General features: G+C 44.6%; 6 protein-coding genes across 6 annotated transcripts; 3 read left to right on the plus strand and 3 right to left on the minus strand.

The window, feature by feature from the left end:
- Positions 1–3,149: 3,149 nt before the first annotated feature.
- On the plus strand, positions 3,150–3,629 carry EDB91DRAFT_1053696 (uncharacterized protein; the record flags this gene model as incomplete). The annotated part of the gene is made up of 1 exon (XM_041313766.1): positions 3,150–3,629. A coding segment is annotated over one exon (480 nt), but the record flags the coding sequence as incomplete, so codon positions are not given.
- A 5,394-nt stretch (positions 3,630–9,023) lies between these two features.
- EDB91DRAFT_1082318 (uncharacterized protein) lies at positions 9,024–10,914 on the plus strand (the record flags this gene model as incomplete). The annotated part of the gene is made up of 10 exons (XM_041315479.1): positions 9,024–9,081; positions 9,177–9,204; positions 9,249–9,505; positions 9,584–9,924; positions 9,981–10,098; positions 10,155–10,168; positions 10,377–10,570; positions 10,631–10,730; positions 10,781–10,807; positions 10,864–10,914. The coding sequence occupies 10 exons, from the start codon at positions 9,024–9,026 to the stop codon at positions 10,912–10,914; spliced, it is 1,188 nt and encodes a 395-aa protein (XP_041177060.1).
- Positions 10,915–13,315: 2,401 nt separating this feature from the next.
- Positions 13,316–13,720, plus strand: EDB91DRAFT_1082319 (uncharacterized protein; the record flags this gene model as incomplete). Its single annotated transcript, XM_041315480.1, has 2 exons — positions 13,316–13,555; positions 13,637–13,720. 2 exons carry the CDS (start codon positions 13,316–13,318, stop codon positions 13,718–13,720), a joined length of 324 nt encoding a protein of 107 aa, XP_041177061.1.
- A 2,807-nt stretch (positions 13,721–16,527) lies between these two features.
- EDB91DRAFT_1248715 (uncharacterized protein) lies at positions 16,528–17,535 on the minus strand (the record flags this gene model as incomplete). The annotated part of the gene is made up of 4 exons (XM_041322969.1): positions 16,528–17,056; positions 17,116–17,228; positions 17,290–17,412; positions 17,461–17,535. 4 exons carry the CDS (start codon positions 17,533–17,535, stop codon positions 16,528–16,530), a joined length of 840 nt encoding a protein of 279 aa, XP_041177062.1.
- A 278-nt stretch (positions 17,536–17,813) lies between these two features.
- EDB91DRAFT_1248716 (uncharacterized protein) lies at positions 17,814–21,190 on the minus strand (the record flags this gene model as incomplete). The annotated part of the gene is made up of 6 exons (XM_041322970.1): positions 17,814–18,008; positions 18,156–18,203; positions 18,262–18,428; positions 19,768–20,155; positions 20,224–20,686; positions 21,126–21,190. The coding sequence occupies 6 exons, from the start codon at positions 21,188–21,190 to the stop codon at positions 17,814–17,816; spliced, it is 1,326 nt and encodes a 441-aa protein (XP_041177063.1).
- Positions 21,191–22,128: 938 nt separating this feature from the next.
- EDB91DRAFT_1026020 (uncharacterized protein) lies at positions 22,129–22,305 on the minus strand (the record flags this gene model as incomplete). The annotated part of the gene is made up of 1 exon (XM_041312634.1): positions 22,129–22,305. A coding segment is annotated over one exon (177 nt), but the record flags the coding sequence as incomplete, so codon positions are not given.
- Between the last annotated feature and the right edge of the window lie 620 nt (positions 22,306–22,925).

The following is a 22,925-nucleotide window of genomic DNA, read 5'->3' on the forward strand; positions in this document are numbered from 1 at the left end:
TAGACGGGTGGGCCAAGGTAGTAGTATATTGTGTAGATGGGTAGGCTGACATAGGGTATATTACATAGACGGGTGGGCCGACATAGGGGGTATATTATGTAGACAGGTGGGCTGACATAGTAGTATATTGTGTAGATGGGTGGGCCGACTTAGGGGGTATATTATGTAGATGGGTGGGCCGAGAGAGCAATTTATTAGATATTATATAGACGGGTGGGCCGAGGTAGTTGGATATCACATATACAGGTGGGCCCAGATATGTATCATATAGACATATGGGCCGAGGTGGTAGTATATTATATAGACGAATGGGCCGAGGTAGTAGTATATTGTATAGACAGGTGGGCCGAGATGGTTGATATCATATACATGGGTGGGCCCAGAAGAATGAGTGTTATAAACATCAGTGGGCTGAGATAGTTGGATAACATACTAATCAGTGTGCTGATGTAGGCACCAGTACATACCCACTGTATGAGTGCATACACCTATCTTCAACCACTGAAATGAGAAACACAAAACCCTGAATACAACATTTTGTAAATTAGATGAATCACCAAGTACCTAGTACCGAGTACCGAGTTCCGGGTAACATCTATTGATGTCCAGGTAACTAATATTGAGTTCCGGGTAACTAATATCAATGTCCGGGTAACTAATATTGAGTTCTGGGTATTTCGTAAATTGAACAAATCACCAAGTAGTGAGTACCGAGTTCTGGGCACCGAGTTTCAGGCATTGAGTTCTGGGCATCGAGCACTGAAACATGAAACTAAAATACAACATTTCGTAAATTGAACAAATCACCAAGTACTGAGTACCGAGTTCCAGGCACTGAGTGCTGAGTACCGAGTTCCAGGCATCGAGTACCGAGTGCTGAAACCTGGCACTTGGCACTTGGTACTTGGTGATTTGTTCAATTTACAAAATGTTTTATTTTAGTTTTGTGTTTCAGTGCTTGATGCCCAGAACTTGATGCCCAGAACTCGGTACTCAGTACTTGGTGATTTGTCGTCATATACCTGATCCAACCACTCCGATACTAATATCCGCTCTGCTTTCCGACCCTTCCGCCCCATCCATCCTCTGCTCCGTCCAATCACAAGTCCACATTCCGCCCTACGCTTCCGCTCGACCGCTCAACTGGTCCCCTTCCATAACCTCTCCATTCAACTGGATCTCTTTCCCCTTTTAGATATATACCTTCCCCATTGGTACATAGACCCTTACTTCCGGATGACTGTTAATTCCTATTACCGCTTGATCACTGATCCGACGTGTACATATTGATATCCGCCCCGACTTATGTCTTCGCCTATGTAAAATACTTACAAACTATATCCTTGGTACATAGCTTTACTACATAGTTATCCTGATCACTGCCTCATACATAGTAGTATATAACATATCATGTACTTAGATATTTTTCCGCAGTCTTAATATTACTTGTCTTCTCGCAGTCATATCTTGTGAGAATTCTCAGTAGGACCTTGCCTCCTCTGGACACAAGTCTCAACTTGTTGTCACCTCCAACCCTCTGACCCTCCGCTCCAACTTAGAGCCGTGCTCTAAATCTTTCCCTTATTACTCCGCCCCTATCAAATATCCTCCTTCGCCCCTCTGCATTATCCTCCACCTTTCCCGCCCCTACAAACATTCCCCTGCTCCTATCCCCTCTCCGCATCACTCCCCGCCTTCTCCGCTCCGCTCCTAGTCGGCCCACCGCTAGTAGCTTTTACTCCCCGACCCTCAGAGCAGACCAAAGTGGTCCAATTGTCCTACCATCGGACAACGTCGGACCCGCTCCAAATTTGGGGCACGTACTCAGCTAAGGGCACAGCGCAAGAGCTGAAGCCAAGCCCTGGCCCCTCTGCTTCTTGAGTCGGCACGGTACCTAACATTTGTTCAATTTACGAAATACCCAGAACTCAATGCTGAATATATTGGTAGATCTTAACCTATTGATGTCGTGAGACTATGGATAGACTCCCCTTGACAAGGGCTACAATTTTGATTTTATCTAAAAAGTTCCCACGGTCAAAGTGCTTTCTTGAACCCTCCATTTACAAGTATTTTGCTCATATCTTACTAGGATCTTAACCTATTGATGTCATGAGACTACAGATAGACTCCCCTAAACAAGGGCTACAACTTTAGTTTTCATCGAAAAAATTCCCACGGTCTAGAATATATTGAGTCCCAGTGAAAATCGACAATTTAGAGGCTGATATGTGTAGATAGCAGACGAAATACATATACAAACCTATAGAAATCTAAATAAGTCGAGATAAAAAAAATGTATAATCCAAAAAAAATATGCAAAGTTCAAATTTCTCAAATTTGCAAAGTTGACTTCACAGTTTGAGCAAATGTTTGCAAATTACGGTTCAAATTTGCTAATGAAACTTTGCAAATTCATTGAACACACGAGGCCCTAGATCAGATCAATCAAGATTGCAAAATGCGACACAACGAAGCTGGGATACACCAACTGGACGACAGCACTAATGTATATGTCTGCGACTGTGCTTCCTGCCTTCTCAAGAATGTAGGCAAGCCTAAGCAGGTACACCGAAACACGTACTTCAAACACAAACCCAGCAGACTTGCACATCTCGGCAGCCCACGACCTACAACTCCTGTAGCAACTGAACCCTCTTCTAGTAAACGACTCCTGGATGTGCCTGATGACGAGGACCAAGCTAGGAAGAAAGGAAGTGTCCAATTATCAACGGACACTCATATCCGTGATCCTGACGTGCCATTTGTGATCGATGACGAGGTATCTGATCTGGTCGTTGATCACACAGAAGGTATGTCACACAATAATGATTTCAATGCTGATATGAACCAGATCTAGATATTGATGAGCCTCGAGTCGAGCACGTTCCTGACTATGACTTTGCGCCAGAGGCTGATAACAGCCAAGAATATGGTAAGTTTATTCTTCATACTACAATCATGATCAAATTTAATGATACTATATGGATCTAGATACTACATACGAGACTACAGACCATCCAGACGTGCCCAAGGCATCGGATGACCATCAAGCTCCGGAGGCTAATCTCGGGGATACTAGTACAGGGTGCAAGGAAGCAGAAGAAGCTGGCCTCGAGGAAGGGAATCTCGAGGGCATAGATCTGGATATGGCCCCTGATTGTGATTGGAATGAAGCTGATCAAACTGCTCCACAGACGATGGGTTGGACAGACGACAATTTAGAGGAATTACACCGCATGGCACAAATTTCAGATGCACAACATGCTATGACTTTCATCAGCGCGCTACGCAAGGCTTCTCATGACGACATACACTCCCAATTATCCCAAGACACATTAGATAGGCTACGAAATCCCCCTTGCACGCTCCCTAATACCACTGATCCCGATCTCATATTATCCCTAAAATACTACTTTGCTGATACAACAATCAAAGCGTATAATGCGATTCGTGAAGCCACTCTGGAACGGCACCCCAATGACGACATCTACAGCCACTATTGTGTCAAACAAGCTGTCGCTGAACTCAGTGGTGTTGACTCGATCATCACTGACATGTGCATCAACACATGTCTCGCATTTACGGGTCCATATGCCGAGCTTGATCAGTGTCCTCAATGTGGAGAAGATTGCTGGGATGCTAAAAAGAGCACTGATCAAAAAAAGGTAGCACATAAAACCTTTGACACATTTCCAGTCGGTCCACAGCTGCAAGCACTTTGGCATCATCCGGATCATGCAGAGAAGATGCACTGGCGTGAGCAGCGCACCAAGGAGATTCTAGAGGAGATTGGGATGACTGATGGGAGTCCCAGCATCTATGAAGATGTTCTACATGGCAAGGAGTATCTCGATGCCTGCCAATCTGGGAAAATTAAAGAAGGCGACCCCGTACTCATGTTCTCAATCGATGAGGCCCAGCTGTATGAATCCAAGCAGTCGGACTGCTGGATCTATATCTGGGTCCTGTTTGATCACTCCCCGGACCAATGCTATCAAAAGAAGTATGTCCTCCCTGGTGGCATAATTCCCGGTCCCAAAAAACCTAAAAACCTTGACTTGTTCATATTCCCCGGACTCCATCACTTATGTGTGATCCAGGCCGAGGGACTTCCAATCTGGGATGGTGCACTTAACAAATTATTTACATCCAATCCTTTGTTAGAATAACCAAGTGAAGCAAGCCACAAGTGAGCTAATGAGAGTGAACAGGACTATAGTCCAGTGTCAGTTGCTATTGTGTTGTGTAAACTAATGAGTGTACTATACCTATAGTCCAGTGTCAGTTGCTAAAGAGCAACCAACACAGGACTTGCTACCTATGGGCGAGCCTATGTAAACAAGTGTAAACACTGCCTAAGTAAGTAAGGAATTCACATCACATGCTAAGTAAGAGTCCAATAGAGGAAGCAACATCATAACACAAATAACTAGCACCATAAGGTGCTCAATCACCACAAATAACACTGGATGGGCGCTTGGACAGAGGGAAGTATCTTTCATCAAAGTCAGCCCTTTCACAGATGATTGTCTTCTTGGAGGTGGGGTTGTAGAACTTCCAGCCCTTGTAGCCAGCAGGGTAGCCAATGAAGACGCACTTTTCCATGTGGGAGCCAAGTCCATCTCTCTTGTCCCTCTGGACGTGCACATAGGCAGTGCATCCCCAAACTCGAAGATGTGAGACATCAGGCTTGTTACCATGCCACAGCTCATAGGGCGTAGCGCTGTCTACAGCTTCGGTAGGGCATCTGTTCCAGACATGGACCAGAGCAGCAAGACACTCGCCCCAGAAGGCCTTGGGAAGCCCAGACTCGTCCAGCATAGCAGTGAGTCGCTCAGAGAGGACTCTGTTAGCTCTCTCAGCAACCCCATTCTGCTGGGGTCTAGCACGAACAGTGTGCTGCCTCTCAATGCCGCACTGGGTGGTGAATTCAATGAAGGCATTGCTCATGTACTCCCCTCCCTTGTCATCTCTGAGGATCTTTAGCTTTCGCTCTGACTGGTTTTCAGCATAGGCCTTGAATGTCTTGAAAGCCTCAAAGACATCAGACTTAGCTTTAATAGGGAGCACAAAGCGAAATCGAGAGAAGTCGTCGATGAACGTGACCCAATAGCGATAGCCAGAGAAGCTGGGGTAGGGGACCTTATGGACATCGGTGTGGACAAGCTCCAGAGGTCGGGTAGCACGCCATTGAGATGAGGGGAATGGGTTTGCATGCATCTTGCCAGCTAAGCATGGCTCACAGATGGGATCTGGCATCTTCTTTGAATCTAGCTTGAGTCGAGTGACCATGTCATGATCAATAAGCTTCTTGACACCTGCTAAGTGATGGTGGGCGAGTCTCCTGTGCCATAGGTCCAAGTCCAGAGGTAGAGTGGTCGCTGCAGAGGCATATTCAGAGAGAGGGACGGTGGAGCCATCTAAGAATGCTGCATTGCTGCTGCTGATGGGTGCAACAAACAATGTGGTGCCTGCAGGACGCTGAAATGACATCTTGGTGGAGTCAATGGTGACATGGAAGCCACTGTGGCGAGTGAGGTGGAGGACAGAGAGCAGGTTGTTGCGAAGGTCAGGGACATGCAAGACTCTTGAAAACTCGACAGGTCTAACGCTCTTGCCATCAATGACTGGGTTAAAGACCACAGTGCCAACACCAGCAGAGTAGACAAAGGTGTTGTCAGCTAGCTTGATAGGGATGCGATTGGGAGTGTAATTGCGAAGCCAGTGACGATGAGGGGTCATGTGGGATGTGGCACCTGTGTCTGCATTCCAGTCGACAGTAGCATCAAGTTGAAGGGGACAGATGGTGCTTGAAGGGTCAAAAGAGCGAAGACAAGCAGTGCCAGCAAACTCAATGATAGTAGAGTTGATAGGAATAGGAAAGGAAGTGGGAGAGGGCGATGCAGTGGGGTCTGCAAGACTCTGAGTCTTCCTGGAGAGCTTCTTGGTCTTCTTCCTCCTGCTATGACGCTGTCTAGAGTACAGGGAGGCAAGGGTAGACCAGATAAGCACAGGATGATCTTCAATAGCATCAATCTGCGACCTCATCTCCAATGGGCAAGCCAGATAGAGTTCCCCAGCAGCTTGGTCAGCCTTAAGGTCCCATACAGCCTGTGCCTCAGGCTGTGAGTCTGCAGGACGCTTCTCAGAGCCACTGACAAGCAGCCACAAGCCCTTGGAGCGCAGGTAAGACTCCATCTCTGATCTCCAGATAAGATAGTTGGAAGAGCTGAGTTGAGCAATAGTCATGGGTGACATAGCAAGGAATTGGGTGGCAAGTAGGACGGTCTAGGATGATGCAGGACATTCAGGAAAGCAATGGATAGGACAGGGAGCGACAGGGGGTAGATGACCAAAAGGGGCTATGGAAAATTTCAACAAAGCCACTTGGTTGAACTGCTCAAAAGCAACACAATGGGTGTTCCAACAGTCCAAATGGTGCTCAGACACAAAGATAAGGGTTTCCTGGGGCGTAGAATGCGATGGAATACACTAGGGAAGGAGTGGAGCAGCAGTTGGATGAGGAATGAATGACTTGAGGTCCTTAAAGCGCAGGGCTCATAACCTGTTAGAATAACCAAGTGAAGCAAGCCACAAGTGAGCTAATGAGAGTGAACAGGACTATAGTCCAGTGTCAGTTGCTATTGTGTTGTGTAAACTAATGAGTGTACTATACCTATAGTCCAGTGTCAGTTGCTGAAGAGCAACCAACACAGGACTTGCTACCTATGGGCGAGTCTATGTAAACAAGTGTAAACACTGCCTAAGTAAGTAAGGAATTCACATCACATGCTAAGTGAGAGTCCAATAGAGGAAGCAACATCATAACACAAATAACTCGCACCATAAGGTGCTCAATCACCACAACTAACATTTTTTGAGTCGCGCATCTGTACAATAAGATCCCATTACAATGTATACTACTTCTAATTAATGTCTTTGAGTTCTTGCTTGATTTGATGAACTGCATGAAAGCTGGTGTCTGTTTGTGAACGATCATACCATTTTGCATCCTCTTCGCGCGACACATACTTCCAATAAAGTGAATCAGGCCCAGGGGGACTTGGAGTGTCAAAGAAGCTTTTTATTTTTGGCACAATCTTTGGAATGATCTTGATGGGTGTGCTGAATTTAGATTGGGGTAGGGTTTCGGGCTCACTCTCCGGCTCTGTCACACTACTCGGATCAATGTTGGCGAGGGGGGGAGCCAGTGTAGTGGGTGTAGATATCTCAGGTTCGCTCTCCAGCTCTGTTACGCTGCTAGGATCGTCTTTGAGGAGGGGGGGAGCTGGTGTAGCTATTTCGGGCTCACTCTCTGGCTCTGTCACGCTACTTGGATCAATGTTGGTGAGTGTTAGGTACCGTGCTGGCTCAGGAGGCAGAGGGGTCAGGGCTTGGCTTCAGCTCTTGCACTGTGCCCTTAGCTGAGTACGTGCCCCAAATTTGGAGCGGGTCCGACGTTGTCCGACGATAGGATGAGTGGACCGCTTAGGTCCGCTTTGAGGGTCGGGAAGTAAGAGCTACTAGCGACGGGCCGACTAGGAGCGGAGCGGAGAAGGTGGGGAGTGATGTGGAGGGTGGATAGGAGCAGGGGGAAGGTTTGGTAGGAGCGGGGAAGGCAGAGGATAATGCGGGGGATGGGAAAAGGGATAAGGGGAATGTTGATAGGGGTGGAGAAATAAGGGGGACACTTAGAGCACAGCTCTCAGTTGGAGTGGAGGGTTGGAGGTGACAACAAGTTGAGACTTGTGTCCAGAGGAGGCAAGGTCCTACTGAGAATTCTCACAAGAGGTAACTGTGAGAAGACAAGTAATATTAAGACTGAGGAAAAATATCTAAGTACAGGATATGTTATATACTTCTATGTAGTAAAGCTATGTACCAAGGATATAGTTTGTAAGTACTTTACACAGGCGAAGACATAAGTCAGAGCGGATATCAATATGTACGTGTTGGATCAGTGATTGAGCGGTAAGAGGAATTTCCGGTGATCTGGAGTAAGGGTCTATGTACCGAAAGGGGAAGTATATATCTAAAAGGGGAAAGCGGATCCAGTTGAATGGAGGCGTTATGGAAGGGGACCGGTTGGGCGGTCGAGTGGAAGCATAGGGGCGGATGCGGATGATGATTGGACGGAGCAGAGGATGAGTGGAGTGGAGGTGATCGGAAAGCGGAGCGGATATTGATATTAGAGCGGTCGGATCAGGTATATGACAGCAAGGGGGGGAGCCGGTGTAGTGGGTGTAGCTCTACTGAACTTGTTTTGTTAAAATGTAATAGAAATAAAAAAAACTTACTCTGGTTGTAAACCCCTTAGTGTCACCAGACACACCCTGAGATGATCAGAAGTCCAATTGGTGGGATCCAGCAAGAAATCGTCCGACAAAGTCATAACGGGGGTACTTGAGCAGGTGGAGTCGTTGGAATCATTTGTGTTGATACTAGTAGATAAGATTAATAGATCTAGATCTAGATCATGAAGCAAAGACTCACCTGGTATCAGCCTGATAACCATTGAGGTCTGGATCTGATGATAGGTCAAGAAAGTCCAGGACGACTGGTGGTAACATAACAGATGCCTGCCAGTATCCGGACTTGGTGAGTTTCCTTTCTTGTCTTGAAGTCAATTGAGCATGCTCAAACTTGTACCATCATGTCCCTGTCCCTCAACAACATAATCTCATCCGCCAGATACCCAAATTCCTTGGTACCTCAGACTAATTCTCAACAATCATTATTACAGCCCTTTGATCCGAATGGGCCTGGCCAGATGTACTATTTGCGTGACCCAATGGTACTTTGAGAATCTAACGTGAGTCATTATATTAATTAAAATGGTGCACTGAAGCTCATAGTATACTGATATAAAACACACGGTCAGTCTTTGATGTATCAAGATTCTCTAGATTCTATACTCGATCACAATCTGTTGGCGTGCAAGGACTCCGACATCAGTCTAGTTGCCCAACTCAAGCATCAACTTGCAGAGTCACAACACACAATTGCCAGTCTCCAAGCGGATGTATGAAGGCTGGCAAGTGAAAATACAAGTCTCAATACAACCTGCCAGACCCTACAGTACGTTGTATGCGCATATAGTCACTGCCAAGTGACAATATGCGCATACATTCATTCATATTCATTTCAATGGTATCTAACAATGTGTCTTGTAGGAATATCATTGTTAATATCCGAGGTTCAGTGAGCTCAGTCGCATTGAGCTCATCATTATCTGTCGCTTCAAGCACTTCATCCGGCACCAATGGCAACGATGAACAAAAGCCACCCCTCCTTCTCAATGGAACAATCGAAGAAGCCTGTGATCACAAGCTCGATCAGATCAAATTTCCGTCAGTGAAGTCTTGGACCAAAAAGGGATGGCAGGAACAATACCCTCTGAGCACATCAGCTGTTCCTGGTTCCTCTTCAAAAAAATCAGCATGTGGATCCAGACAGATGGCGCAAGGTATTAATGTGTCGACTTACCTCCAGGACAAGAACGGTGTGCCTGTCTCAGCTCAGCATGCAAAGTTGATTCGATCAACAATGTTGTCGTGCTTCCGCCAACTTCATACTCAAGGACTTGCACCGGAATCCATCGGCCAAGCTTCGTTGGATGTCCTCAAATGGCTGGTTCACACGTTGCACAAGACCCATATCAAGCTTCGTCTTTGCGCCGACAACTGGAAGATCATGAAACTTATGACCGACAACTACCCCCAATGGCACAAGTATCACACGAAGAAAAGAAGCAGCGATCAGGTGAAGGCAGAGGCTTATCAAGACTTAGAAGAAGAGATCATCTTAGACTCAATCCTGACTGCCACTCAGAAACAGAGCTCGTCTGAACCCGACAATGAACATGCTATCAAGCGATCACGCATGGATTCCGATATCAGCGAAGAGGCTACCCAATCAATGGTAAATTGTCTCCGCACTCGATCATGATCGATGCTCGCTCACCACATGGTTTACAGACCGCATTATCATGCGACGACATCATGCGAGATCCTTCCCCCGACCGTGAACCTACACCTCCACCTAGTACCAACAAAGGAAAAGGGAAGGAAGTGAATATTTTCAGGGCAAGAATATGTAAGTTGTATTGGAAGGGCTATTGTGCTAACGACACATATTTCTTATGTCTACAGATCAAAAACCCTCTGTAAGTCTATATCATTTCATCATTAATGGTATCAACAGTGCACTGATCTAATCAATATAGTTCTAATCTCGCCTCCAAGCCTCAACCCAGAGCAATTCCATCGAAAATTCCCGCAACTTTGACTTTGACTTTGACTTTGACTTCTCATGGTCCTTCGACTTCTGAGCTTAATCTTACCATAGTCCCATCCACCAACAACATCACACAGTGTACACTAGTCCCCATACCAGAGGTCCCGTCGACTGCTGATGCAACTTCACTTGCTGTGAAAATGGAAGTCATTGCAGCAACCCAGCACACCGAGCAAACAAAGATTGCAATCAACTGCTCGAAGCCTGATGCCATCAAGAAGCGTCAGCCAAGTACCAAGCCGATGCGGGTGAGCGCAAAGATCACTGCGTGGTAAGTGATTCTATTATTATCAGACCAATCAAAGCTAACTCTACAATTCATATCATGTAGTAACTTGTGTGCTTTTGACTGGCAATCAAACGGCCATCAAAAGGAACCTGTGACTGTCTTCGCATCTTACTGGAATGGGCTATCTAAAACCGACAAAGATGTGCGTCATTTTTGTTGTATTAAAGATATCTATCTAATACTGTCTACCAGGTGTACAAGTGCAAAGCAACAGCTCAGGTGAGTGCGGCCCACCATACTCTATCATGTACTACACTAACAGTCTCGTTTTATAGCTCAAATCGTCTGGAGTTGCTGCTACCATTCATGATGTGGACGAGGAGTAGTGTGACACAGGATGGCAGGATGGCAGCGCAGCATGCTGGCAGGATGGCGGGAAGGCAGGATGGCGTCGCAGTGGATACCCCCAGTGATAGCGATACCTAGCAATACCCCCCAAATAATAGTGATACCCCTTGATATTCTCATTTGATTGCATTAGCTGTGTATTGATAACATTTTTGATTCAAATTGAATGACAATCCATATGTAAATGTGTATCTAAACACCTAAAGGCGTCGAGAATTATATCTAAATGTTAGAATTTCGTTTTGATCTGTATCTTTTTACGTCACAAAAAGTCACATTTTGTCGAGAGACCTCGAAACGGATCGATAAGAATCATGACTTCAATTTTTATCGACTTATATCTACACATATCTACCTAAATATTGTCTTTTCTCACTGGGATTGAGTACCAAGCACCAAGCATTGAATACTCAGTACTCAGTACTAAGTTCCCAGTACTTGATACTCAATGCTGAATATCTTGGTCGATCTTAACCTATTGGTGTCATGAGACTATGGATAGACTCCCCTTGACAAGGGCTACAACTTTGGTTTTCATCGAAAAAGTTCCCACAGTCTAGAATATTGAGTACCGAGCTCCAAGCACTGAATACTCGGTACTTGGTACCTACTCGATACTCAGACCTTGGTACTCAGTATACAATGCTGAATCTCTTGGTACTCAACTGAGCACTGACTACTGACTACTGAGCATCAAGTACTGAATATTGAGTACCGAGCACTGAGCACTGAATACTCAGTACTCGGTACCTACTCAATACTCAATACTTGGTACTTGGTACTTGATACTCGATGCTCGGTACCTACTCAATACTCAATACTTGGTACTCGGTACTTGATACTCAATGCTGAATATCTTGGTACTCACCTGAGCACTAAGCACTGAGTACTGACTATCAAGTATTTAGTATTGAGTGTCAAGTACCGAATATTGAGTACCAAGCACCAAGCACTGAATACTTGGCACTCAGTACCTACCTGATACTCAACACTCAATACTCAGTACTTGGTATCTACTCAAAACTCAAAACTCAATACTCTGTACTCAGCACTGAGCACTGAGCACTGAGTTCTGACTACTAAGTACTGAGTACTGAGCACTGAGCACTGAATACTTGGTACTCGGTACCTACTCGATACTCAAGTACCTGTATAGTGTACCCTCCCTCAGACACATCATATCGCTGGACCAGGACACCTACACGATCCCTCTACAGCAACAAAAATAGGTAAATCACGTGTTTCACATTTCTCATGTTTCTGACTGCTCTATCCTTGCATAAATAATCCAATATATTCATATATCATTAGCATAGCATATATACTTGCTTTTCATGACCAGGATCAGCTCAAAATAGGCTGTTGCTTTGAGATAGTGTATATACTTGATATTTCTACTGATAAAAGGCCCATACCTCTGAATTATTGAACTTTAATGATCAGACACCTAGAGTACATTTCACATATATTCAGTATGATGGATCTAAAATTACAGAAAGATCCACCAGGAATTGAGAGCTGGAGATGTGAAATAGATAAGAAATTGAGTGTGGGAAACTTCAAAGCTCAAATGCCCCAAACATCGAAAATGGTCAGTTGATGTATCCTTGGCTATGGGCCACCAATTCAAACACTTCTGTGCCACATCCCTCCCACCAACACTCTACCTTCAGGGCAGTATGCAGTATAGGTTCCTTAGGTAGTCCACCATGTATCCTACACATTTTTAATGAAATCTTCAACCTGTATCATACATAAATGTGACTTTGTGTGAACAGATGTCAACTGTCACTTTTCACACATATATTGTTTTGCTTGTCATTCACTCAATCTTGGATGGATCTTTCTAAGCCTTTAAGTCTATCATTTACCATGTGGGCTTTTGATTAGTAGAAATATCCCCTTTACATCAGATCTCAAATTTCTGGCCTAAATATCACTGATCCTTAGCATAATAAACATATATACATGTAATAATGACAGTCTATGAGTAGCTTGGATAATCTGTGTAAGGGTAGGGTGGTAAAACATATCGAACTTTTTCAATGAAAATCAAAGTTGTAGCCCTTGTCTAGGGGAGTCTATCCATAGTCTCATGACATCAATAGGTTAAGATCCTAGTAAGATATAAGCAAAATACTTGCAAATGGAGGGTTCAAGAAAGCACTTTGACCATGGGAACTTTTTAGATAAAAATCAAAATTGTAGCCCTTGTCAAGGGGAGTCTATCCATAGTCTCACAACATCAATAGGTTAAGATCTACCAATATATTCAGCATCAAGTATTAAGTACTAGGAACTGAGTGCCAAGTACTGAGTACTGAGTTTTGAGTATCAAGTAGGTACCGAGTACCAAGTATTCAGTGCTCAGAGCTTTCAATGGCAGGGATGGAGCCCACACCCTCGAAAATTGAGGATCCCTCTGCCATTGAGGGTCTCATATTTGAGCTGAGCCAAGTTCAACTATCCCTGGACCCATCACCTACTCCCCCAACTGCCGGAGACATTGTGGTGCCAGATGATCCATGCAACCTTTTCCCAGAATATGATTCTGCTGATGACATGGATGTTGAGGTCAAGGTTGAAGTTGAAGGTGGTGATGAGGGTCATCTGGGTGAGGTTGAAATGTCTACATAATTTGGTAGTGTTAGATTTCTGTAAATATTGTTGAAATGCATTGTACCTCTGGCATACCCAAAGAATGAAATCATCGAGTTCCAGGGAACATCTATCAACGTCCGGGTAACTAATATTGAGTTCTGGGTACTGAGTTCTGGGCATTGAGTTCCAGGCATTGCGCACCGAAACATGAAACTAAAATAAAACATTTCGTAAATTGAACAAATCACCAAGTACCGAGTGCTGAGTGCCAGGTTTCAGCACTTGGTACTCGATGCCCAGAACTCGATGCCCAGAACTCAGTACTCGGCACTCAGTGCCCAGAACTCAGTACTCAGTACTTGGTGATTTGTTCAATTTATGAAATACCCGAAACTCAATATTAGTTACCCAGAACTCAATATTAGTTACCTGGACGTCGATAGATGTTACCCAGAACTAGATAGATGTTACCTGGAACTTGGTACTCAGTACTAGGTACTTGGTGATTTGTCTAATGTACGAAATGTTGTATTCAGGGTTTTGTGTTTCTCGTTTCAGTGGTTGATGATAGGTGTATGCACTCATACAGTGGGTATGTACTGGTGCCTACATCAGCACACTGATTAGTATGTTATCCAACTATCTCAGCCCACTGATGTTTATAACACTCATTCTTCTGGGCCCACCCATGTATATGATATCAACCATCTCGGCCCACCCGTCTATATAATATACTACTACCTCAGCCCATACGTCTATATAATATACTACCACCTCGGCCCATATGTCTATATGATACATATCTGGGCCCACCAGTATATGTGATATCTGTCATATACTGGATCTGAGTACCCCCAGTACCACCTATAAGCATCCCTACTACTGGTCCGACCCCCTGCTTCCCCATCCGCTCCATTCCTCCTTCTCCAACAATGCATAAATTATCATACTTCAAAAATGCCAGTTGGGAAGACAACTGGGTGAAAACAGCAGAAATGCTTGTACATGAAGAATACAAGCGCTCATATGAATGCATGACTATTGAGGACCGAACAACAACAGAAATTCAGTTGAAGGCAAGTTCATCCACAGTGTATATTTTTTTCTTCCTTGATTTCCAGTACTAACATCACCACAGAGCAAGAGCAATATCTTTGATCAGATGGCAGCCCTTGCAGTGCCAAAAACAATGGACCTCCATGGTGAACTGGACCGCTATCTGAGTGCTGACATCGAGGATGCTCCGGGTGCTCTTGCATGGTGGTATGAACACCATGGATCATACCCTCATCTCTCGTGAATGGGATTGGATTATTTAACCATCCCTGGTATGTTTTCATTTTCCCTCATGCTACCTACTACATTAACCAAGTTGCAGCTACCTCAGTCAATGTCAAATGTCTCTTCAGCCACGGCCGTCTGTTGCTCTCACACGTTCAGTCACGCCTTTCCGCAGAGTCAACATGTACACTGCTATGTCTTGGATTCTGGAGCAAGCTTAACCTTGTGAAGAGCGAGGATGTCGTGAATGTGAGTATGTTGCCTGATTTGAAAGGAGAGGAAGAGGTGGGCCTGGAGGATGGGTGGGAACACATTGTTGTCAAGTAGCCATTCAACTTCTGTTGTAGATTAGTATGAATTTTGCAGGAGACCCATGGGTATACCCTTGACAGGTGGTACCCAGGGTCTCATTACTCACACCTGTCAAAAAACCCGTACCCGCATTGATGGTCTGGGTATATCTTGGGGTATGGGTGGGGGTATGACCTCTGGTACCCGGGGGTTTACCTGTGCAGATCCCTAATAATCAGATGAAAATTGTTACTGCCTTGTCATTCATGAAAGAGGACTTTGCAGGCACCTGGGCCACCAACATTACGAGGGAGTTAAGGGAGGGAGAAGTTATATTTGTAAGTTGGGGAGTGTTCAATGTTGGAACTTTTGTTATGACATTTCATTGTATTAAAATGCCTTAATGGCACAGTTTGATTGTGATTAAACAGTCAGCATTTTGATGGTCATTATTATTGCATTACAAAACATATCTCCATACTTGTCACAATTAGGTACAAATGAGCATTTGGAAGCAAATTGGGAGCATTATTGCAGGCATTTTTATGGCATCAAAATGTAATGGGAACATGATTTTGTTGACACTGTTGACCGTCACTTATGATTTCAATGGGCATGTCAACTACATTACAATATGGCTAGGGATGATCTAAATATGTCCATAACCTTGTTGCAAACTGATTATGATACTTGTAGTCATGAATCAAATAAATGGATTGGTCTAAGGGCACCCAATCCAGCCAGAGCAGTTGCTTGCCTGTGGGTAATAATTAACAACCCAGCCCATGATCCAATGCAATAGTGTTGTGGTCCAAGGCAAACAGACAAAGGAAACGAAACAATGAGATGAAATTGAGCAGCAAAATAAAAAAGGTATTTCTGAATCATTCAGAACTGGGGTGCGTGGCGGTGACTGGAGTTCGGTTGGTCTGGAAGTCATTGTGAGCAGACAGGAAATATGCTGATCTGAGGATAAAACTCACGTTGTTGCTGTGTTAATGCTTGCACCACCGTGTCTTGAGTTCCCCTGGAATATTATAGACCACAACATGCTACATGAGCAATTATCACCAGCCATATTAAAAATGAATTTGAAAGACTTACTCAATGATGGATGGTGATGATTCAGAAACTCTGAATCTGAGGTTCAGGTTGGGGTGTTCATTGTCAGTGATTGAATGAAAGTGGGAATTCATCAGTGTGAAGGAACTGATATTCAGAGTTCATTGATGATTGATTCCATCAAATCAGAGACATGTTCATTGACAGAGACACAGTTGTTATTAATCCTGTAATAACAAAGTTTGAATTTCAGATTCTGATGATGGCAGATGTGGCCGAACTTTGAATACACTAAAATGTGTGAGCTGAGCATTGAGTACATGAATGCAAAGAGGAGGAAAGTATGCAACCACTAGTTAAACTACTTTGTGGGAAGAACATTGAGGAGGTGCATCCGTATCTGCCTTTAAATGACCCCCTTTTCTCCCCTTTTTACTATTAGTCAATTTGGTGTTGATGTCAGATGCAGATTCTCCAGCATTGGGTGGTATCACTTCTACAGCAGCTGGAACATGAGTTTGAGCAGGGGCAGATCCAGTCCAGGATCCAGTGACAGGCACAGATGTGCTGTGTGATCCCAAAGATTCAGACACTATTAGGTGGTCATGGTTTTGCACAGTGAGCATGGGCATGGGCAGCAAGGCCATGAAAATATGAGTGAGGATATGAGTAGGGGCTGTGACTGAGACTGTAGCTGCAGGCTTGAATGTAGTGAATGATGCAGCTGGGGTACTAGGGGCTGCAACTGCCACTGCATTATTGTACAGATCATCATCCGATGAATCTTCATTGTCTAAGGATGCCATCACCCGATTCAGTGAATCAGCAAGGTCCTTCTGAGCATTGTCCACATTTTGGCCAAGGTTGTGGATGTCTTGTTGGCATCTTCGAAGACATAGTTGTTGAGATTCTTCACAATTGTTTGAAAAAGTGTGTGCACCCACTGAGTGACAAAAAATTTCTTCACCATTCTGAAGACATTGGAATAAGATATCAATGAGATAGTGCCAACACCCGATCCCAGGAACTGTTGATCAGGAGATAGAATAAAAACAAGCTATCGTGAGACATTGTTAAATCAGTATTAACTTAGTGAGTTTCCTAAGAAATAAATGCACCAAAGTCACACCACATGCGATCAAACCTGGTGTGCAACCTTTCAGCCTCCACAGCTTCGCACCTCCAGTGTGTCCTGCCTTAGAATAGATCGACATCTTTCCAACTATTGCAACTTTGATGAACTATTAAAAAGGATGAGTAAACATCTTGGGAAATGTACTACAGCTTACCTTGCTGATCACATGCCAGTTTCTAAATGCCTTCTTTGCAGTTGATCTTAAGATCTGGGTAGATATTGGGTGCATTGAGCACATTGAAGTCCTTCCCTTTTCCTGCAACCTATCTGATTGCATCTGACATTTGCTGGACAGATGTACAATTGAATGATGCAGCAAAAATTTGAGCGGGCATGTCAAGGATACTTCCAGCTACAGTCTGCAGTGTGTAGATGTATGAAGAGTGTACTTGCTGCATTCCACTTGCAAACTAGTATAGAGTAGTTAGTTTTAAGTAACATTGAACATTAAAATAACAGACCTTGTTGATGAAATGCATTGTTGGCATATGAGGGTGCAATGAGTGATCAGTGATCAATACAGCTGTAGAGCTCTGTGACGAGAGCAGCCTTCTCCATTGCCTTAGTTGCATAACAAGGCTTACTCTGTAAGTCTACAGGAGGATCAGGACATGGTGATTTGAAAATTGAATCATTGAGCAGGAACATCTCAATAGTAAGGGCATATTTCTTTCCCAGGTCTATAATGACCTTGTCTGTGGCCTGATCAGAGTCAGCTGCAGCCGTAGACATTGTTATATTCATAGTTGTGGCTGATGATACTGAAGATACAGTGGAAATGGGACATTTTTTACAAGATCATCGCAACTGTGTTGACTGGAGGATGTTGTTTGTCACATTTAAGCTCACATTGCGAGTCTCTAACTTGCCCTTTTGAAGCTGAAGATATTTGACATACTGACACAACACGAGAAACATCAGAAACAGAACCATAGTGGAAAGAAGCTGAACATACTTCCTGGTAATGTTGGAGAGTGGCCCCTTCACTTGGCAGAGCGATGACTTGAGTGCCTTTGTCATCTGATGATTCAGAGGCAGTATCCCTCTGAGAGGAGTGAGATGTTGAGTCTGTGTCAGACGTAGCAGTGGATGAAGGAATGATGGTATCAAGTTGCACGCAATCTGTGAGGACAATTCAATTAGCGGGGTGACTCAGAGGGTGCTTTATATATCTGAGAGGGCTATACTGTATAGTTTGTATTACTCACTAATAAGTCAATGAGCTGAAGAGCTATTCTTATTTTCAACAGTTGAATCATCATTGAAGTCCATATCATGACAGTCACTGATGAGGCTGTTATTTTGAGTCAATATCATCAACAAATTAAAGGCTATCAGTATTGCAGAACGTACATTGCAGGTGATTATGATGTAACTTGTCCTGCAGTGGTGTCAATAATTCTCTTGAGGCAAAAGAAAGAAATTGAACTTGATGTAATTAAGCTTGCAGTGTTTCATTCCTTTATGATGTCATTGCACAGTGAATTGCTCTTATTAATATATAGGCATATTCTTTGCCTGTGCTGGCCTCATGCCATGGACACACTGTTTCAAACACTAATGAGAGTAATATTGTAGCAAGAAAGAGCATGGGTGCACCAAGTCGACATCTCAAGTTTTGACTTCACATGGAGAGATTGTGATCCATTACGTGTGGGGTTAATAGAACCATTGATGAGCTATACAGTAATTGTCACAGTAACACAGAAGATCAGCTGGACAATGAAAAAAAATGTAAGAACATAATGTACAAGTAAACACAGCACTCCACAGAAAGATGTCAGTGTCTAAGAACATAGGTCAGATGATGCACAGCTTAACAGTTCAGAGGTATTTGTAAATCCAGTATGGAACATGAGTAATGCTAGTTGTGCTTGTTCTTGTTCTTGTTCTTGCTCTGGGACTTGTCAGCGCATAGCGCACCGTCACTACTGGCTATGGCAGCACTGGGTTGTGCAGAGAAGACGGTATCAGGGATGGTGTGGGAGCAAGTGTTTAAGGATGATGGCTCATTTGGGGGAGGAACCTCAAGCACTTGTTGCCCCAGGAGACTTTCATCAATGGGTCATGACTCCTGAACTACATCTTGTTCCACTCTTTCATAGAGGGGACAGCTGGAGTATAGACACGTTGTGTGGGTGAGGGTTCTTCTGAGGACTACCCATCACTCATCAGGTAGACCTGTTGAGATTGAAGCGACATTGGGGGTCAGGAAATAATCCTCTGTGAAAGATGAGTAGTAGGCAATGACTGAGACAAGATACTTGCACCGCGAGCTGTGTGTTCCCCAGGGATGAGTTTGATATTGATGGGGCTGTCACCACACACCCCAAAACCCAAATGTCAACAGACTGGAGACTCAGCCATGTGTTGTCTGCCACAGAAATGGGATCAGTTGATTTTACATCAGCGGGTTGGAATGCAAGGAAGGATTCAAGTGAATAAGCTGATTTCCCCTCACAAAGCATTTTCCATGTGGTCAACGAATGTTCAGGTGACTTATATTTAGTGGTTTCACGGATAAGAGCCATGAAGATCATTAAGATCTCTGGCTTAGCATTAACTAGTTTCTTGAGTTTGGTGATGAGAGGACCAGTGTCCTGAGACCATGTGGTTTCCGTGAGGACAGGGATGACCTCCTTGAGGGGTCTGTGAGGGGGTCCTGCATTGAAAGTCATTGTTAAGACCGTGCTCAAGGGTAAAGCAGAGTCTGAGGGGCTTGGCTTCAGCTCGTACACTGTGCCCCTTACCCGAGTATGTGCCCCTAATTTCAGAATGTAGTCTAACACAAATTCTATGGGTTCTGACAGGACATCGGAATGGGGGTCCTCTGAAGGAGGACTGATGGACTACTAGGTGAGCACGGGAAAGTCAGGTGGGGGTTGTTCTCCCCGACAGGAGGGAGGGGGGAGATTACTGTGGTCAGAACCAACAGTAGAAGTGGAGTGGAAGGAACTGCTTGGATGAAGTCCGAAGCAGAGCAGAGCGGAGGGGACAGATGCGAGAGTGCAGGGTCTAGTTCCGACACATGGGAAGTCAGAGGAACGGAGGAACGGAGGAACGGAGGAACGGAGGAACGGAGGAACGGAGGAACGGAGGAACGGAGGAACGGAGGAACGGAGGAACGGAGGAACGGAGGAACGGAGGAACGGAGGAACGGAGGAACGGAGGAACGGAGGAACGGAGGAACGGAGGAACGGAGGAACGGAGGAACGGAGGAACGGAGGAACGGAGGAACGGAGGAACGGAGGAACGGAGGAACGGAGGAACGGAGGAACGGAGGAACGGAGGAACGGAGGAACGGAGGAACGGAGGAACGGAGGAACGGAGGAACGGAGGAACGGAGGAACGGAGGAACGGAGGAACGGAGGATGGCCGACCTAGGGAGTCAATCCCCTAGGCCAGCTTTAACAAGAGTTGACTAGGATCAGGCCCAAGTCAGAGAACAGAAGAGCAGGACTTAGAAAAGGTAATATTCAGACTGAGTATCTACAGACAAATGTACATATGTTTATATACTCTAAGTGATGAGCATAGCATAGCAGAGGGCTATGTGCTGAGTGTACAGGATTACAATAGGATGACTGAGACATACGAGAATAAGGCTCAGGGAACAGTATGTATGCAACAGATCAGAATCGCTAGGGTATAGGGATTATGATACTAAACGGGGATAGGACCAGTTGAGTGGTTCCTAGTCTAGGAGTGGACCAGTGAGGCGGTCAGACAGACTAACAGTCAGGTGGGGGAATACGAGCGGAACTGAAGGACCCCTGTGGGTCAGAAAAGCGGAGGGAGTAGGAGTATGATCGGGCGGACCAATAGGGCAGAGGAGTGGAACCCCAGATAGGGTCAGATGGAAGGGGTATGGGGTCGGGGGACATAGGGGTAGTGTCAGAAAAGTGAAAAGGGGTTGGGCAGAGGTAGCAGGGCTAATCCTGTTGAGATGCACTTTGTGCATTGTCGGGGAAGGAGGAATGGAGCGGACAGGGAAACAGGGGGTCGGACCAGGGGTGGGGGTGTCCACAGGTGGTATTGGGGGTGCTCGGATCCAGTATATGACAGTCATCATCAGATCTGGAATAGTGGAGAGCGTGTCCTGTTTCAATATTGGCATTCAGGAATACTTGCATATCTACAAGGCCACGGTCAAAGTCGAGGCTCACTAGATAAGTGTCAAATCACAATTTCAACACCATACAGGGAACCTCATGGATACAACTTGGCATCTCAACAAGGAGAACACAGTTGATATAGTCATAGGTCAACCTATGAACACACAATTATTGATTGATTAATATACACGACAAGATGTCACATTTACCTTGGTTTATGATCTATGAACTGGCTCCGTTCGACGATGCTTGATATTGTATTGTAATATACACCCAGAATATTACACACTATCTACTGATATAATCCAAATACACATACTGCAACTTTGTCCTCAGGGTTTGCAATGAACTCAAGCACCAACTTGCATTGACCTCAATGCCAGCTTTAATGTATTTTGTAGCTTATCATTGTAAATTAAATACCTGTAACTGGTATTTCACTTTTGGCAGCCTCACACCAAAGACTGCCCAAATGCTGTGATAATTGGTTGGTGAGAGATTCATATTCAGAGGATCTCATCATAGGAAGGTTGTTTCTGTCCTCTGAATCCTCTACTTCATGTGGACCTTTGACCTTGTGTTGAGCTGAAAGTGTGCTCTTTGCCACTGAGTCTACACTGACCTGAAACTATGCTTCAAACATCAATTACATTGATCACAAATTATTTGAGGAAACTCACTGGTGTGAACTGTTCAGAAGGCATTGCCCAAAATGAACAGACTTTGTCATGACTCTGTAATGTGAAGGACTCTTGACCATTTGCAGAACAGTGTACAAGGTCAATCAGCTGGTTAGTCTGTTCTTTGGTCATTGCTGCCTCCAGTGCAATTTCTGCAATCTCAAAGTTGAGACATATTTGGAATGGTTCCCATGGTGAAGCACTATGGGGCACAGAATCTTCAGTAGGATGTCTGCAGGAAAAATCTGCAAAATGATGGACAGTCGAAGGGAGTTTACTATGGGGATGATATTCCACTTTTATATCATCCTGTGGAGGTTGTGGTTCAGGCATTTCATGCAGTTCATGATCAAAGTCTACACAAAAGTTTGGAGATCCTGGATTGAAATCCCCTAATTGGTGACTCCAGGGCGATAACCCATGCATGTCTAGTATACAGGTCAGGCTCTCACAAGATTGAGTGACTCAAGAGGCTGAAACAACATACCAATGTCCTCATTTTCCCCACCAGCAGTTTCTGGACCATCTTGTATTGTCCAGATCAAAATTGGATCAACTAGCAATAACAATTAGAGTTGAGTTAGAATAGTCGTGTAACAAATCATTGAGGAGAACTTACCCCCTGGACCATGAAGCGCCAGTTCATCATTGCATGCATTCTGACGAGATTTCTTCCGATGATCTAAATATTATAATAATAGCTGCAATGCATATGATATCAGTACAATGTTGACAGTAGGCTCAGTTGAAAGTGTAACGGATCAAAGCAGTGAAGTCAGAAATGAAGTAAGAATGGATGGATCAGTAAGCATAGCGAAAAAGGA

Source organism: Suillus paluster (genome assembly GCF_016628075.1).
Source record: "Suillus paluster strain FC165 chromosome Unknown EDB91scaffold_27, whole genome shotgun sequence".
Classification (NCBI taxonomy): Eukaryota; Fungi; Basidiomycota; class Agaricomycetes; order Boletales; family Suillaceae; genus Suillus; species Suillus paluster.